General features: G+C 34.1%; 1 protein-coding gene across 1 annotated transcript; it reads left to right on the plus strand.

Annotated features, from left to right (window-relative positions):
- The first annotated feature begins 10,880 nt into the window (after positions 1-10,880).
- LOC143219283 (structural maintenance of chromosomes protein 4-like) lies at positions 10,881-18,015 on the plus strand. The gene is made up of 9 exons (XM_076445297.1): positions 10,881-11,154; positions 11,480-11,767; positions 12,200-12,391; positions 12,457-12,633; positions 13,157-13,449; positions 13,522-13,801; positions 13,895-14,491; positions 15,132-17,296; positions 17,557-18,015. The coding sequence occupies exons 2-9, from the start codon at positions 11,522-11,524 to the stop codon at positions 17,690-17,692; spliced, it is 4,086 nt and encodes a 1,361-aa protein (XP_076301412.1). The 5' UTR covers positions 10,881-11,154; positions 11,480-11,521; the 3' UTR covers positions 17,693-18,015.
- The last annotated feature ends 54 nt before the right edge of the window (positions 18,016-18,069 follow it).

Here is an 18,069-nt window from a genome sequence, read left to right on the forward strand (position 1 = left end):
AACTCCAAGAAAAATGGAAAACTTAATGACTTTGAAAAAAATAAAGAACTTACTGACTCTGAGGAAAATGAAAAATTTAATAATATCCCAGTTAACAAGCAGTCTTCAATGCCTCTTAAAAATGCAATTAATCATGTAGGGATTGATCAGGTGTTTCTCGCTATATTAAAAAATATTTACAAATCCTTTGACAAATTCTGCTTTGTGGCGTCAGGATACTGCTTTCGACATACCATCACAGTTTGTATAGTATACATATATTATTTCTCCTCTTTGTTTCTAGATAAAATTTTATTATGATCCTCCATTAGTTTAACGCCCCGTTCAGCGGTATCATTGACCACCTTCAGTCCATGTTTCAGTCAGACTACTTATTACTCATAACAACTTCTTTTTCCGATATTAGAACTATTTTTACCACGTTTTTATTAGCTCGCTTTCTTGTTCTTCTGTAGATTGGAGCGTATTAATGAATTTATTTATATATAATATCTCTGTCAGTTATGTATACATATATGAAAAAACTCTTCAAACAAAAGTTGTAGTATATAAGGAGGTGGATATAGTATCAAAGAAAAAAAATTTTTTCAAAGTCATTATTTAAAGTTTTCAAGGTCACGGATGTTTTTTCTATCAACAACTGTTTATGCTATATATGGATTCTTAAAGAGAAAAAAGACAAATTCAACGATATATCATAACGTCTATTTATGTCATGATTTAAAAAATTCTCATTTTCCATTAAAAACTCATTTTCCCATGATCCAAACGGCCCCAAAATTTTTCCAGACCATTTTCTCAACATTTGTCACAATTCTGGTTTACGGGACCAAAAAAATTTCATGGTCGAAAAATAAGGTCCACCTTAATGTTGCATATACGTAAATTACGAGAAGCAGTAAAGAGTGCTTAACGTCGAAGAAGAAAATCCGGGTAACTAAAACTTAATATGTACTACATTCCACGTTATTAGAATAATTGTAGTTTAATTATGATATATTTTAAAATTGATATAATTATATCAACATTTTTTATTTACACCTAAAAACGCCACTGTCTCGGAAGGAAATGGACATTCGAGAGAAGCAATGAAATTAGAGCATCATTGCGAAAAAAGATGAGTTTGCAATAACCTCAATATACATTTTATGAAATTCTATTATAATTATAGTTATGATTGTATTTTTTAATAAATAAACTTGTGTATGCTAGTATAAAATCAATTTATATATATTATACAATTTATTTTATTATTTGTTTGACAACTAATAAATCTACAAATTGATTCATAAACTAAAAAATACTTCCTGCATTTTCGTATTCTCCAATCAGTCCAAATAAATACCATCAACCTGTTCGCGATCATATACCAATTTTTATTAATGCAATTATGACAGTAACAAAACGTTTCTATTTAAAATGAATACATATTTTGAACATAGTTTTTACATTTTTAATTTTTTGGAAGGTTAAAAAATGTAATTAAAAAAGTAATGAAAAATAAAAATTAAAAAAAAATCCCCGCTGCACGGGGACTCGAATGCTAGCTCCAGATTGCGATTCATACGCTCGACGGCTCGACAGCCGAATTTCAGTTTCGCTTCCGCCGTAAAGCAATAGAACATGGCAACATGGCAAGTGCTAAAAATAGATTGTGGCTGGCATAAGCGCACAAGCAGCGCACACGGATATAGTAAAGGTACGTTGGGGAGTGTAGCGCGCGGGCGCGTTGCTAACACGATACAGTGTCTTCTGTGGTGGCCTCTGGTGGCCTCCTGTTCCTCACTCCAGTCAGAATATATCCTAGAGGGCGTAAGAGAAATATTCGAGCGACACAGATGTCGTCAGATGTGCTAACAGTAAAGTGGGTTCTGTTTCTTGCTAAAGATGATGTAGGTTCTGTTCCATGCTAAAGATGATGTAGGAGCTGTTCCAGGCTAAACATGATGTGGAGACAAAAGCGGCACGGCCAAAACCCGGGCGTGAGCACTCTCATATACTCTCTGCTGTTAAAGACTGCCAGCCTTACGGGAGTTGGCGGGACTCGAATTTTTCGGTGTTCTCTTACGCCCTCTAGGATATATTCTGACTGGAGTGAGAAACAGGAGGCCAACGACGGAATTTCGTCGGTGCAGAAGACACTGTATTGGTATCGTGTTAGCAACGCGCCCGCGCGCTACACTCACCAGCGTACCTTTACTATATCCGTGTGCGCTGCTTGTGCGAGCCACAATCTATTTTTAGAACTTGCCATGTTGCCATGCTTTACGGCTTACGGAAACGAAACTGAAATTCGACTGTCGAGCCGTCGAGCGTATGAATCGCAATCTGGAGCTAGCCTTCGGGTCCCCGTGCAGCGAGGATTTTTTTTTTATTTTTATTTTTCATTACTTTTTTAATTACATTTTTTAACCTTCCAAAAAATTAAAAATGTTAAAACTATGTTCAAAATATGTATTCATTTTAAATAGAAACGTTTTGTTACTGTCATAATTGCATTAATAAAAATTGGTATATGATCGAGAACAGGTTGATGGTATTTATTTGGACTGATTGGAGAATACGAAAATGCAGGAAGTATTTTTTAGTTTATGAAACAATTTGTAGATTTATTAGTTGTCAAACAAATAATAAAATAAATTGTATAATATATATAAATTGATTTTATACTAGCATACACAAGTTTATTTGATCTTCTGTCTTCCTATAATAAAAAAACACAGTCATAACTATAATTATAATAGAATTTCATAAAATATTGAGGTTATTGCAAACTCATCTTTTTTCGCGATGATGCTCTAATTTTATTGCTTCTCTCGAATGTCCATTTCCTTCCGAGACAGTGCGTTTCTAAGTGTAAATAAAAAATGTTGATATAAAATGTATCATAATTAAACTACAATTATTCTAATAACGTAGAATGTAGTACATATTAAGTTTCAATTACCAGGATTTTCTTCTTCGACGTTAAGCACCCTTTACTGCTTCTCGTAATTTACGTATATGGACATTAGGGTGGACCTTATTTTTCGACCATGAAATTTTTTTGTCCCGTAAACCAGAATTGTAACAAATGTTGAGAAAATGATCTGGAAAAATTTTGGGGCCGATTGGATCATGGGAAAATGAGGCGCAGCAAATTTGAAAATTTTGAATTTTTTAAATCTTTACATAAATAGACGTTATGATATATCGTTGAATTTGTCTTTTTTCTCTTTAAGAATCCGTATGTAGCATAAACAGTTGTTGATAGAAAAAACATCCGTGACTTTGAAAACTTGAAATAATTACTTTGAAAAAAAATTTTTTCTCTGATACTATATCCACCTCCTTATATACTACAACTTTTGTTTGAAGAGTTTCTTTATATATACATAACTGACAGAGATATTAAGGGGCGTAATTTGCATTATTCGGAAGCATACAACTGCGCATATAGCTATTTTCATAGCTACATGCTGCCGAATAATGAAAATTACGCATCGTAATCGAAAAAATAGGACTTTTGAGGCAGATAGCGCCCTAGATCGATGTTTTATCTAGCGTTTTTGACTAGTGAAAAACCCCGTGTTTGTATTATCGAGAAATGAGTAAATGAATATCTTGCAATCCTGGAAGTCTCTCTACTACCTTAACTAAATTCATTAATACGCTCCAATCTACAAAAGAAAAACAGTTAAAATATCGGAAAAAGAAGTTATTATGAATAATAAGTAAACTGACTGAAACATAGACTGAAGGTGGTCAATGATACCGCTGAACGGGGCGTTAAACTAATGGAGGATCATATTAAAATTTTATATAGAAACAAAGTGGAGAAATAATATATACTATACAAACTGTGATGGAATATCGACAGCAGTATCCTGACGCCACAAAACAGATTTGTCAAAGGATTTATAAATATTTTTTAATATAGAGAGAGAAACACCTGATCAATCCCTACATGCGATTAATTGCATTTTTAAGAGGCATTGAAGACAGCTTATTAACTGAGAGTTATTAAAGTTTTCATTTTCCTCAGAGTCAGTAAGTTCTTTATTTTTCTCGGAGTCATTAAGTTTTCCATTTTTCTTGGAGTTATTCAATTTTTCATTTTCAGTCGGCAGGTCGAAAAAAGGCGTCTACCTGGAAAGTATTCCGAACTTAATGAAATTTTGACACGTCATTTAGGGGTACTCTGGGGTGTCGAATCTCAGTTTTCGACCTCGAGGACTCTGTGCTAACTTGGGGAGGGGGAAAAAACCACTACTTTTATTACCTTGTTTTGGTTTTTCGCCTATCGGGCTCGAGTCGGGTACGCGATACATCAGACACATCGGGAAGCTTATGACTAGACTGCGGATTTTATGCATGTATGACAAAAATGTACACGTTCAATTTAAAGCAGTGGACATGTTAAAAATATTTAAGGACATCAACGTATTAGTTTCAGCTTAATAGGATAATTAAAAGAAGAATACAATTTATATTTGGCTCATGTGCCGTGCAATCAATGCAAACATTTTTTATTTTGCATAAAGATCCGCAGTGTACTCATGACTCACTTTTGTCGGGCGGCTTCTAAAACAATAGAACAAGATCGCGCGAACGAGTTATCGCGATACCCGAGAATCAACTGTGCGTTCTTATGAAATAGATAATAATAATAATGGTACGTATTTCTTTCATAACTTGTCCATAATGTGATTTTTATATAAGTACATTAGGTATATTCGGCAGACATGTGCATGATCGTTATTTGTATTAAAATTTGAAATAATGCACGTTTCACGTGAAAAAATTATAAGAAAATATTTACAACGTGGTATGTAATAAGTTATGATAACTTTTCAGTGGGTGATGTTTTTATTAACTGTTAAGTAACCTACTTAACTATCATTAATCTTACACAAATTCTTAAAAGATAATATATAGTATACAATATAAAATAAAATAGAAATTAACTTAAAATAAAATCATATAAAATAAAAAACTAGAGGGTTATTGTTGCTCGCTCGCTTCGCTCGCTCGCGAGTAGGGTTGTTTTTGCTCGCTCGCTTTGCTCGCTCGCGGATAGGACTGCTCCTGCGAAAGGGTTAGTGGTACGCATGGCTAGTAGTACCTATAGCTATTAATGTTTTTTTTTATTTGGTGTGTGACTCTCCACGAGCCACACAAAGAACTTCCCGATTCGTTAGTTGCAGTATATTATTATCATTATTAAGTGTACGTTTTAAGAAAATTATACGTTTTCAGGGAAATTCAATAGTTTTCTACTTATCAAAATGTTTGCTATATGGCGTCACATTAAACCAGCATCGTATGCTCGTTGCTCGCTTGGTTCCTTGTTATAGCATACTAATGTTGCAAAATAAATTGTCTTAATTAGTTTTTCGCAAACGATACAACTCCTCATTATCCGGGTTTGCAGTAGTGATCTTGGTTTTCTTCGATACTGTTAATTTAAATTGTCCCAAAATATATAAACTGCGCTCAATTTTGAAACTCTGCTCAGTGCTACATACAATATTTGTAAAGTTCGCCTTTCTGATTTTTTAAAATCCAAACATACTTTCTCGTATGTTTGTCCCTGACTTTTATGAATCGTAATCGCTTCAGCAGGAACCACTGGAAATTGACTACGTGTGATTTGATATTTTTCCTCACTCGACATATTTACTTGATTCGATATTTTTATTATTGGTGTAAAATTTTGATCAATATTTGTGCATTTTTCATATAATCACGATAACGAGTTCTTACTTTCACTCCTACTCTGGCCAATTGAAAATCTAACCACAATATAGACGGAATTTTAGTATTTTCTTGAAAAGTAATAAATTTTAATATTCCGCATGTGTGCTCCATTAATCAATCCGTTTTCAACATCAATGTTATTAATAATTATCATATAGTTTATATTAATTTTCAATTTAATCTCAGTTAATAATTCGTTTTGAACTGATTGTTTTTTTAAAGATTGTAATATAAATTTTTTTTGTACTTTCATCGATATTCTTTGAAAATGTATTCTCGCGAGTAGAGATGATTAACTCACTCTTGCATTGGGATAATTTTCGATTATTGTAAGCGGAAACATCATCGTAAGGTACAAAAAAAAATTTAAAAAAATTTTTTTTTTTTAAATTTTAAAGAAATCGAAAAAAATTTTTTGGTGTAATTACGTTTGTTTCTTCGGTGGAAACTTTCCGTTCTCTCGTACAAATTGCATTGTTGAATGAACTTCTTTCGAAAAAACTAAAAAAACTAAAAAACTACTTGACCAAAATGGACCAAAATCTAATCAGCTCTAAGTTACAGCGGGGCATATCGATTGCATCATTCATCATCCTGATCGCGTTGTTACTTTTTCTGAAAACGTTAACGAAAAATTTGATTACATAGAAACGGCCATACGCGCACACACACGAATATGTGTCACACCATACAACGCGCACACACCATATACGAACATTTTGCTGAAAATAGTCTAAAATGACTGCAATGACCATGAAACGTGAAGATCTGCTAAAAAATCGATTTTCGATTTTCGGGGTCATTACAATAACTTCCCTATAAAATCGGGAAGTTAATTATATAGAGCCTATAGATAATACAGAATAAAATATAAACACGAAATATAATACGTATAATGTTTATATTTATATTTCGTTTTTAATTATTGCCATACTTTACCATATTGTAATCTTCTAGGTGTATTGTATAACTTCCGTAAAGACATTTTAATGATATTATCGATACATATCTAAGTTCATTCGGAGAAAATTCGTTAAAAAGCTAGAAATATTGTCTTTTAAGTTTTTCACATGAAACGTGCATTATTCAAGCTTTAATACAAATGAAGAGCAGGCACGCGTTTGGCGAATATACCTAATGTAGTTATAAAAAAACCAAGTATATTAAAAATCACGTTATAAGTAAAGAAAGAAAACCATTATTACCATTATCTATGTCATAAGAACGCAGAGTATTTGAATCTCGGATAACGCAATAACTCGTCCGCCCGAACTTGTTCGATTCTTTTCGTACCCGCCCGACGAATTCGAAGTCGAATCGAAGGGCCGCCGCCGGACTTTCTGCGACCCGACCCGACTCGACTCGAACCCGAACATCGAGCGGCCCGCACATCCCTAAATTATTTATAATTATAAATATATTATATTAAATGACCTATATTATAATAACCTATATTAGGTAATTATTATCACACTTTAAATAAGTAAATATGGCTCAAATTATGCCGTATTTAGGCTCATTTTAATTAGAAGGATCTCACAAATACGTTGGTAATTCCGTAAAAAAGATTGAAAAATAAAAAACTTTCCTATGTGCATTGGTGTAATCGGTACGCAGCCTTTTGAACTGTGTCGGCTGCCTCGTACCTCAGTCCCTCTTTGTCGTTTACGAGCTGTCGTAAAAAAAGTTCTGGTACATATGTTGATAGTCTAAAAATTTCTCTAAAAAACCTGCATTTGTCGAATTTTTGCGTGTTTTTCAGTTTGTGTAATTAACATTTTGAACCAAAAAATCGGGAAAAAATCTCAAATATCAATTTCAATTAAATGCAGTTATATGATTAAATTAATGCAAGTAAATAGGAAAAATTGACCGAAAATTGAATGGCGCAACGGCTGTTTTAATAATTCGAAGGACTACCTCGTGCGGCTAGACCCTTCATTCCAAATTGTAATATTCCAATATTTCAGTATCATTTTAAATATTTCAAGTACTATTTAAAACTATTAATGAGTTTTAACAACAAAATATTTTAAATGAAAAACTAAATTTTGACAAATAAAATACGATTATAGCAAGCTTGCTATAAATGTCGAAAACTCGAGTCTGGCCAGAGACATTATTTTCAGGAAACACTATTCTATGATGACGAACGGAAAAAAGGGAAGTGAAGCTCGAGGGCTTCGGTTGCCGCGGAGTGGAGTGAAACATTGTAACATGATACGGGTCGGGTCGGGTATATCGATGTAAAATAACACAATATTTTTTAAGAATTATTATTTTATATTAAAACGTTTGTAGCTTATTGCAACGTTGACCGATTTTGACGAAATTTTCAGAATATGTTTAATTGACACATATCTATAAAACGTATTTTTTAAATTTTCAATGTAGGCCCATATAAAGATGTTGTAAAATGCAACTTTTAGTAAGTAAGTAAATACGTATTTATTTATTTATTTCAGCCTCGTGGCCCAGAAATTGGACTTGGATTATAATTCTCGAAGCCATTCATCCCTCTATTTATCCATTCATCCGTTCCTCCACCCATCCATCCATATCGCATGCCACATCAAATACCTTATTGTCTATGTTGATCTATCCCAATCCCAATGTCTCCCCGCTAATCCCGCCTCTCTCTTGATTATCTCTTGTGATTAATTCTTTCCTTTTTTCTCTATACTCCTAACCCATTCTACAATTTCTCCCACTCTTTTCTCCTGTACTATCTTTTCTATACTTATGTTAATTTTTTCTACCCCTTCACAGTCTTCTGCCAGGTGTTTTAGTTTCCCCAAGTGTCTCTCATTTTTTCTACAATTCCGATCAGTTGCTATTTTTGAAAAAATTATTTTCACATCCTGTACTAAACTAATTGTTCTAGCTTCCCAAAAAGTTCAAATCGTATAGTACAATATTAAAGATACAATATTACAATACTAATACAATATTAATAACGTTAAAAATTACTTAATATACACCCGCGGTAAAATCAGTAAGTATAACTTTCGTCCTCACAGCAGAAACGTCGAAAAAATTTTGACAATGATGTCCCACAATAAAAAAAATCTGAAAAAACTTGACGACACTGCCTGCTGTAGTACTTTATCAAGGAACCAAACAGTAGAATAGCATGTTTTCATATTTTCTAGAAATCTGCATTTTTCCGATTTTTGGGGGTTTTTCATTGTTTACGACTACAGTTTGCAACCAAAAAATCTGAAAAAATTCTATAAAATGCGTCTTAGGATCCAAAATATGTAACATTTTTTTTAGAATTTTAGAACGTATTTGAGACCGGAAAATTGGGCTCGACTGTGCAACAGGCCTAACGGTTCTGGAGAACCGATTACACTGTCCAACACCAAATTTGTTTTCAATATACTGTTGGGTCCTTCTTATAGAGTTTTTTGCGCTGATTCCGAATCTGTCCTTAATTTTTCTCCTATACGCACAGTTTTTGAAAAACATGGCTTTGAAAAAAAACATATTTTTCAACTTTAAACAAATATTGTGGTTATTATAAAAGATATTGAATTGTTCTTTACAGCAAAAGATTCTGTAGACTTTCCCGAATACAGTGATATCCATATTAATACATTATGATTGTTTAAACATGTTTAAACAATGATTAAAGACGGAGAGACACTACTTTTGCACCAATTTTTGAGGATATTTTTCAATTTATTTCAAAAAATTAGGGTCCAGCGGAAAATCGAACTATACCACGCGATAGAGCAGACTTTTATCTTGAGAAACCACCCTTTCAAGTTTGTAACGTCGACGTTTTTTTCGAACCAGAAAACAAAATAACTAATATAGAATATTAGAATGTAATGGAGAAGCGTTTGAGCATCTTCTTCAATAAAGACATTTTTTGAAAATATCTCGAGATCTAATAATTTTTTGCCATGTGTACCCCAATCATTTTTTACGTAGAATGAACAGAAGAATCGATCTGTGTAAACAACAATATGCATTTCTACATAAAGAAATGATGCAATTGTTAATTGCACATGCACTGCTGCATCCAAAAAAAGTTAAAGACCTACAGATGTAGTTTTCTTCGAACCATTTATCTTTCTCCTTTTGCATTTTTTTGTAAATGCAATAATAACCGAGTTATGACTTGTAACAATTGCGTGAATCACCCTGTATACTTAAAATTTAAAAAATACGTTTTATAGATTTGTGTCAATTAAACATATTCTGAAAATTTCAGGGTAACCCTAAAGTTATTCTTCTAAATTTTCGTAGAAAAAATTGGTTTTCAATTTGGTTTAATTAATAATAACTGTGCCTAAAAATATGAAAAAAATTGGAGACAGTATTGATGACAGTAAGTATTTCATCATTAAATTAATTTCCAAGATGGTGGCTTTTAAACTTCGATATAAAATCTGTGTTTCTTCGAAATCTTCCGGCTTTTCTATTTTTTAAAACTAGAGTTTGCAACAAAGGCTCGGGAAAAATTAAAATACTTCTATGAATATAATTTATATTATTAGAGATTTGTATATTAGTTACATATTTGATATAAAACAATATAAACTGTATGTCCTAATCCTGGCCAATGATGATGTACGATCTGATCAGTGATGGGATTGTTGGCGCTTTTCACGCGCATGCGCGACGACTCTAGCCTCAGTCAAGTACGAAGATCGGGTACCTTGGTCGCCCTGCTAATTTCCCGCCATATAGTCTCCCACTACTTTCCCCCCCAGTAGTTCCCCACTTTCGGACGTAGACGTAGACACGGCCCTGACGAAACTCGCGCATGCGCGCGAAAAGCGCCAACAATCCCATCACTGGATCTGATCCAGTCTAAAGATGATGTAGGATCTGATCCAGGCTAAAGATGATGTAGGATCTGTTCTAGGCTAAAGATGATGTAGGATCTGATCCAGGCTAAAGATGATGTAGGATCTGATCCAGGCTAAAGATGATGTAGGATCTGTTCTAGGCTAAAGATGATGTAGGATCTTGTCCATGCTAAAGATGATGTAGGATCTTGTCCATGCTAAAGATGATGTAGGAGCTGATCCAGGCTAAGTACTAGACTAGGGGGCAGCACTATATGGGCACGGCCAAAACCCGGGCGTGAGCACTCTCATATACTCTCTGGTTAGTATATTCTCTATGATGATTTGTATAACATGTGCTTGTTCGTTATGTGCGTTGGTTTCAGTTGGTTTCAATTGTTTCAATTTGAATCTGGGAAGGCGTCATTGTGCGTCATTTCATTTCATAAATAGTTGTTTAGAATAAAATAAAGTACGATTTCAGAACCATCGTTTTCTACGTATTTGCATTGTCAGTGGAGCGATGAAATTGATTGCACTTGAGTCACGGTTTTATACTAAAAATATTTTTAGATGCTGTTTAGCATTTACACAAGTAAGATGTTATTATAAGGTAAGTTATTTACAGGAATCCTGTGTTCTTAGTTTATTTCTTATATGTACATACATTGTTGTACATAATATGTTTTTGTTGTGAATAAAATATATTGTACACGTTCAAGCAATGTGATACTTGTATGAAATATTATAGTAAATTGACATTTGTCTAACCAATAAGTAATAAGTACCGCCTATATTTTAGACTCCGGATTTTATTCCGGATTTAGACTTGAAGAGTATTAATATATTATTTTCACCACAAACGTTTTATTTTGCATAAACATGTGGAGTCTAGTAATAACAGTTACCTTTGTTTCATGTGATTTTATTCATTTCAGATTTTGTAATGTGAAGAATATACCATACTGAAGTTGAGAGAAATGTCTGGAACCCGTGAAGCTGATCAAAATAGAGATAGTAATGAAATGGAAGTTGTTGAAGACAACGCTATTATAGATGCTGACGATGAAGGTGGATTAAGAGTAGACGATGATATATACATTCCACCACCCATTAAAGCCACTCATGAACTTGATGTTAATGGCCCTAGGCTCATGATTATCAAGATTGTCAATAAGAACTTTAAAAGTTATGCTGGCACTCAAACAATTGGTCCATTTCATAAGGTATACCGCAGAAATTTTTATAAAAAGCATGCATCAGGGTTGGACAAAAATAATCAAACAAACAGTCACGAATAATGATATACATTGTGTCGCGTATCACACAAATTCGGCTTATACCAGTAGAACGACAAAGTATTGTTGGGAGATGACAAGAAGGTCTCTGGCAGGAATGCGGTGACATAGGCAAGAATGTGCACCCGATTGGTTAGCTTGGAAGGAACGTGCCTTCTATTGGCCGAAGCGGGCACACACTACTACTAGTATGCAGAACGATAGACCCCACTTGCCTCTGTGCCATCCTGGGGACCTTCTTGCCATCTCCCTACAATATATAATATTAATCCTCGATCGGCAGGAGACAGATAGAAAATTTATTCGAATAAGGCTCAACTCTGGTACATATACATTAATACTAAATTTCCTTTTTTGTAGTGTTTCACAGCGATTGTCGGTCCGAATGGTAGTGGTAAAAGTAATGTGATAGATTCAATGTTATTTGTATTTGGATACAGAGCTAGTAAAATCCGGTCGAAGAAGCTGTCAGTTTTAATACATAATTCCAGCCAACATCAGAATATCAACAGCTGTACAGTGTCTGTTCATTTTCAAAAAATCATTGACAAGGTATTCGCTACATTTTCTATTTAAATTACAAAACCGATTCTAAAATATAAATTACTTTGTTATAGCCTGAAGCAGACTATGATATTGTTCCTAACAGTGAGTTTAGCATATCACGAACAGCATTTAAAGATAATTCTTCGCATTATGAAATTAATAATAAAAGGGTGCAATTCAAGGAGATTGCAAAGCTGTTGAAGTCCTATGGTGTGGATTTAGATCACAACCGTTTCCTAATCTTACAAGTATGGAATGCAATATTGTTTTATCAATGCTTTCTATTTTACCGTTATATGTACCACCAAATTACATTCACCCGCAATTACATGGTTCACTTTCTAATCCCATTTGATATTATGAAATATATTAATTATGACTGTAGAGAGAGAGAGAATATTGATGAAACGAAGAAAATTTTAAAATAATCTATAGATAAATATACTGTGTGATAATTAGATTGCGGATCTTTATGCATTTATAGGAATATTGAGTAAATTAAATTGAAAATTGTTGGAAGATTTAAAAAATTGAACATGTCAACATATGATTTCTCTCCTCTATTAAAATCATTAAGGGAAAAATAAGATTCTATTTAGTTTCTATTCCTTGCAATCGATGCAGACAATACATTGCGGATCATTTTGCATAAAGATCCAGTCTAGCAGTCTAGTGATGATACACGTGATAAGAATACTTTCTAGCCTTATTTCATTTTAAGCCACACAATTTTATAAATTCTTAAATCCTACACTATTATATACTGTATAGGGAGAGGTTGAGCAAATAGCAATGATGAAACCTAAAGGGCAAAATGAAAATGATATTGGTATGCTTGAGTTTATGGAAGATATAATTGGGACAGTACGTTACAAGGAGCCATTGCAAAAGTTATCAGAAAAGGTAGAACTGCTTACAGAATATAGGGTTGAAAAGTTAAACCGTTTGAGAATTGTTGAGAATGAGAAAGCAGCTCTGGAAGAACCGATGCAAGAAGCAGTGCAATATTTAGAATTAGAAAACACAGTGACACAGATAGAACATCAACTTTATCATTATAAGAGGTACCTTCTTAATACTTATATGTATATGTATACAATATGATTTTATGAAATTTATAAAATTCGTTTTTGTAGATTCAAAACTATGAACGAATTAGAACAACAAGAAAATGAAGCTAACGAATTAGATACGGATGTTGCAGATCTTGTAAATAAAATTAAACAAGTTCATGATGAAAGAAGCAAGCAAAATAAAATAATCGAGGAGAAAAACAAGAAATGGAATAGCTTACAACTGAAAAAAGATGAAATTTCAACACAGTTTAATAATATTCGGAAACATGATGAATCGCTTCATGCGGAACTTGTGGAAACCAATAAACGTCGGAAAGCTAACATTGCGACATTAAAAACAGTAAGCTACATTACTATACTCTATCTATAATGAAAAGGTTGAAATATGAAACATGTAGCTTGTATAAATGAAATAATTAAATATTATTTGCAGGAGAAAGCAAAGGTAGAAGAACTCCGTAATGTGCCTGAGAAAAGCATGAAAAATATTCAGGAATGTGAGCAGCTTATTGAAACTAATGTAACAAAGAGAGAACACGAGGAATCAGTACTGGAAAAGTTAATGGTTGGATTACGTGAAAGAACGGAACCACTGTTAAACGAACGTTCTGTACTTGAAAAAGAATTAATATCTCTAAGGAAAAACGTTGACGAAGCTCGAGCAGCTTTCAATCTCGCCCAATCTGAATTTGAATTATATATTTCTGTGGAATCGACAGAAAGAGACAAGCTGGAAAAGTTGGAAAATTCTTTAAAATTAACAGTAGACACTTTAGCAGAGAAAGAGCAACACGTGAAGAATTTACAAACAAAAATTCCGAGTACTCAGCACAATTTGACCCAAGCGCAACATGCGTTGGAGGCAATAAAGCGTACAGAGATTGAAGAGACCACAAAATTGAAACGGATGAGAATGTCGTATGAAGAACAAAAGTGTGCTATGCAAGCAAGTCGATCAAGAAACAGAATTATAGATAGCTTAATGCGAGAAAAAATGGAAGGGAGAATTACTGGAATATTCGGAAGATTGGTAAGCAGATAAACAATTCCATTCCTTGTGAATGTTAATTTTATTTAAGAGCGTTTTTCTTTCTCTTCAAGGCAATCCTTTTCAATTTCATTAACATTTCGATATACCAGGTGTTTCTGAAAACAGCCCTTCCAAATGATATTAACGCGATTCATTAAAAAAAATTTGTTGCTCCCCGTGTGATGTCCCAAAGTTGCACAAAATTTTTGTTAACCGTCAATGTTGTCTTCATCTCGCTATAACTTTGTAAAAAACCAACATAGCAACAATTTGAAAGAGAGCATCTGAAACTAGAGGTTTCAGGCTTTCAAACAATTGTTTAACGATATCGATACGGCAATTTTTGACGGACTTATGATCACGTACAGTGGGACTAATTTTTCGGGTTCGAACAAGTGATCCTTTAATTCTTTTGAGAGAGGAGTGTATTTAGAATATACCAGACGAATGTCGTTTAATTTTCAAGGCTTGATAAATTTATAATTAGACTCCGACTAGATTGCAAGACGCAGGAGCTAAATATAAATTGACATTCTTCATTAATAATTTGAATGTGGTGAAAATAATATTTGAACACTCTTTTGAATCGCACTTGCTCATTTTTGTGTTATGATATTTAATTTGATAATTCTATATATAGGGTGATCTTGGAGCTATAGACGGAAAATATGACGTCGCGGTTTCAACAGCGTGTATGCCCTTGGACAACATTGTAGTAGACACAGTATCCACAGCGCAATCATGCATATCATTTCTACGTGAAAATGATATAGGACGCGCAACGTTTATCCCTCTAGAGAAACAGCAACGTCTATTGGACAGATGTAGACAGAAAATACAAACACCTGAGAATGTACCGAGGCTGTTCGATCTCATACATGTCGAAGATGAAAGGGTACTGCCGGCGTTCTATTATGCGTTACAAGATACATTAGTGGCAAATGATTTAGATCAAGCTACGCGTATTGCGTACGGCCAAAGACGGTTCAGAGTTGTTACACTGAAGGGTGAATTAATTGAATTGTCGGGTACAATGAGTGGAGGTGGGAGAACAGTACTGAAGGGTAGAATGGGTCAGAAAGTAATTCGAAACGAATTATCTGCCAACAACATTGAAAAACTGCAACGGAATTTGGACAAACTACAGGAAGAGTGTACTAAACTTAGAACCGAACATCAATCTTTAGAAACTCAGATTCATAGCCTAAGTTTAGATCTAAAAGATATGGTTGTTGAAAAAGAAAAACTGTGTATCCAAACGAAAACATTGCGAGAGCAAGAACCATCTTTACGACAGCAGCTGAAAACTCAAGAGAAAAAGGTTGCAGAGTCTGTCGCGGATCCGAGAAAGGTCGAACAGCTCAAGAAAGGGATGAATATAGCCGAAAAATCATTGGAAGAAGTAAAAGAGAATTCAAAATCTGTTGAAAGTGATGTGCAGCGTATTAGTAGGAAAATAGAGGAGATTTCAGGAGGTCGCGTAAAAGATCAGCAGAAGATGATAGCCAACCTGAACAAAACGATTGAAAAAGCTAAGGCTGAGATTTGCAAGTTGCAGGTTGCAGTGAAAACGTCTGAAAGGAATTTGAAGAAGGTCGAACAACGCATAGATAATCTGGAAAACGACGTACAAACCGCTGAACAAAGACTTCGCGATATTCAGAATGAGAAGCAAGAATTAGAGGTACAAGGGAAACAGTGTTTGCAAGAGCTCGAGCAACTTAACGAAGCTCTTACGGAAAGGGACACAGGTATGTCATCGCTGAAAGAGGAGTTAGAAAGCTTGCAAGCGCGGGAGAACAAAATGAAAGGCGTTAAAATCGATTTAGATCAAAGAATGAAAGAGTGTAAAAGCGGAATAAAAATGTTAAAACAAGAAATTTCAGAGTACACTCGAAGAATTGCTGAATTGAAGCTTCAAGCTATACCTGGCCAAGAGTCAGTGGAACTAGGGGAATTAACCGAAGAACAACTACGCAAGCTGGATGAGAAAACGCTTTTGAATGACATGCAAAATGCTAAAAAGAGATTACCGACCGATGTTCCGAATATGCAGGTTATCGCAGACTATAGAGAAAAGGATGTAATATATTTGAAACGTGTAGCGGATTTGGAAAAAGTAACGGGGAAACGCGACAGAATGCGAGAAATTTATGAAACCGCGAGACATCGTAGAATTCACGAGTTTCTCGCTGGTTTTGGGCTAATTACAAATAAGCTAAAAGAAATGTATCAAATGATAACATTGGGCGGTGATGCGGAATTGGAGTTGGTCGATTCTTTGGATCCTTTCAGCGAAGGAATTGCCTTTAGTGTCAGACCACCGAAGAAATCGTGGAAAAATATTTGTAACCTTAGCGGAGGTGAAAAGACATTGAGCTCATTAGCTCTTGTGTTCGCGCTGCATCACTATAAACCATCACCCCTCTATTTTATGGACGAAATCGACGCTGCTTTAGATTTTAAAAATGTATCGATCGTTGGAAATTACATCAACGAGAGAACGAAAAATGCGCAATTCATAATTATATCGCTGAGATCGAATATGTTTGAGTTAGCGGACTATCTTGTCGGTATATATAAAACGTACAACTGCACGAAGAGCGTTAACGTTGAGTTAAGGAAGTATTACGAAAATGGTGAGATCGCGCCACCAACGCAAATTACATCGAAAAACCTTTATACCAGCCAAATACAAAAATTCAGCTTGCTCACTCAACAAAAGGAGAAAGCTGCAACATTAAATCCTAGTAATTTTAGAACCTCGGAAAAAAAACAAGAAGGGAACAGAGACAATGCATTAAAGTAAGTACAGATAATTGATGTAAGATTCATATTTTTCCTTTTCTCATAAGATTCATTATTTTGCCAATCCACCTTAAAAGTGGCATTTAAATAGTGACTCATCCGAAGAATTAGAAATGAGTTAGACACTCTGTTTATTCTTCCATTTCTTGAAATTGTTTAACGTAGTATTTATAATACACATAAAAAACAGGTAGAGGTATTTCAAAGCTGAAGAAACATGAAATAAATTCATGGGGAATTCTCCATTTCTTTTTTAGTTCACTCGAGTTAGGATTGTGTCCAACACCGCAGAAGACACCAGTACAAAATCGACGATCTAAAGACGATTCCGCATCAGACACAGACAATCAGGACATCGGTGTAACTCCATCAAAAAAGAAGCGTAGGATATGAATATTGTAAAAACTGCTTTTTATATTTTACAGGAAAAGTTTAAAATTATATTGTACGTGAAAATAGAACTGTATAAAGGAACCGACAATTTTCAGTTGTATCTAATGATTAATATTTGATAATATGAAATGATTAATATTTTTGTGCAAACTTTGCGTATGTAATAAGCATATGTTATATTTTATACTTAAAACTTTATTTTAGTATTGATTTAGTTTAGTTTATACATTCTAGCATTAAATGCTAAGAATTGTCTAACACCATTTTCGTTCTGTGTTTAATTGCTTCCAATCATACCTATATACTTTTACGTACTGTCCAGTGAAAGAGCGTAAACTGTATAATAGCGCGATTTTATTCCGTGGCCAGTATTCGTC

This window comes from Lasioglossum baleicum, unplaced genomic scaffold, assembly GCF_051020765.1.
Source record: "Lasioglossum baleicum unplaced genomic scaffold, iyLasBale1 scaffold0021, whole genome shotgun sequence".
Taxonomy (NCBI): Eukaryota; Metazoa; Arthropoda; class Insecta; order Hymenoptera; family Halictidae; genus Lasioglossum; species Lasioglossum baleicum.

Bases quoted from the DNA above. Each gene is read 5' to 3' on its own strand.
- LOC143219283 (XM_076445297.1), top strand. From the start codon at position 11,522: ATGTCTGGAACCCGTGAAGCTGATCAAAATAGAGATAGTAATGAAATG. The intron at 12,392-12,456 runs GTATTCGCTACA...ACTTTGTTATAG, and splicing joins TTCAAAAAATCATTGACAAG to CCTGAAGCAGACTATGATAT. The intron at 14,492-15,131 runs GTAAGCAGATAA...TTCTATATATAG, and splicing joins CTGGAATATTCGGAAGATTG to GGTGATCTTGGAGCTATAGA.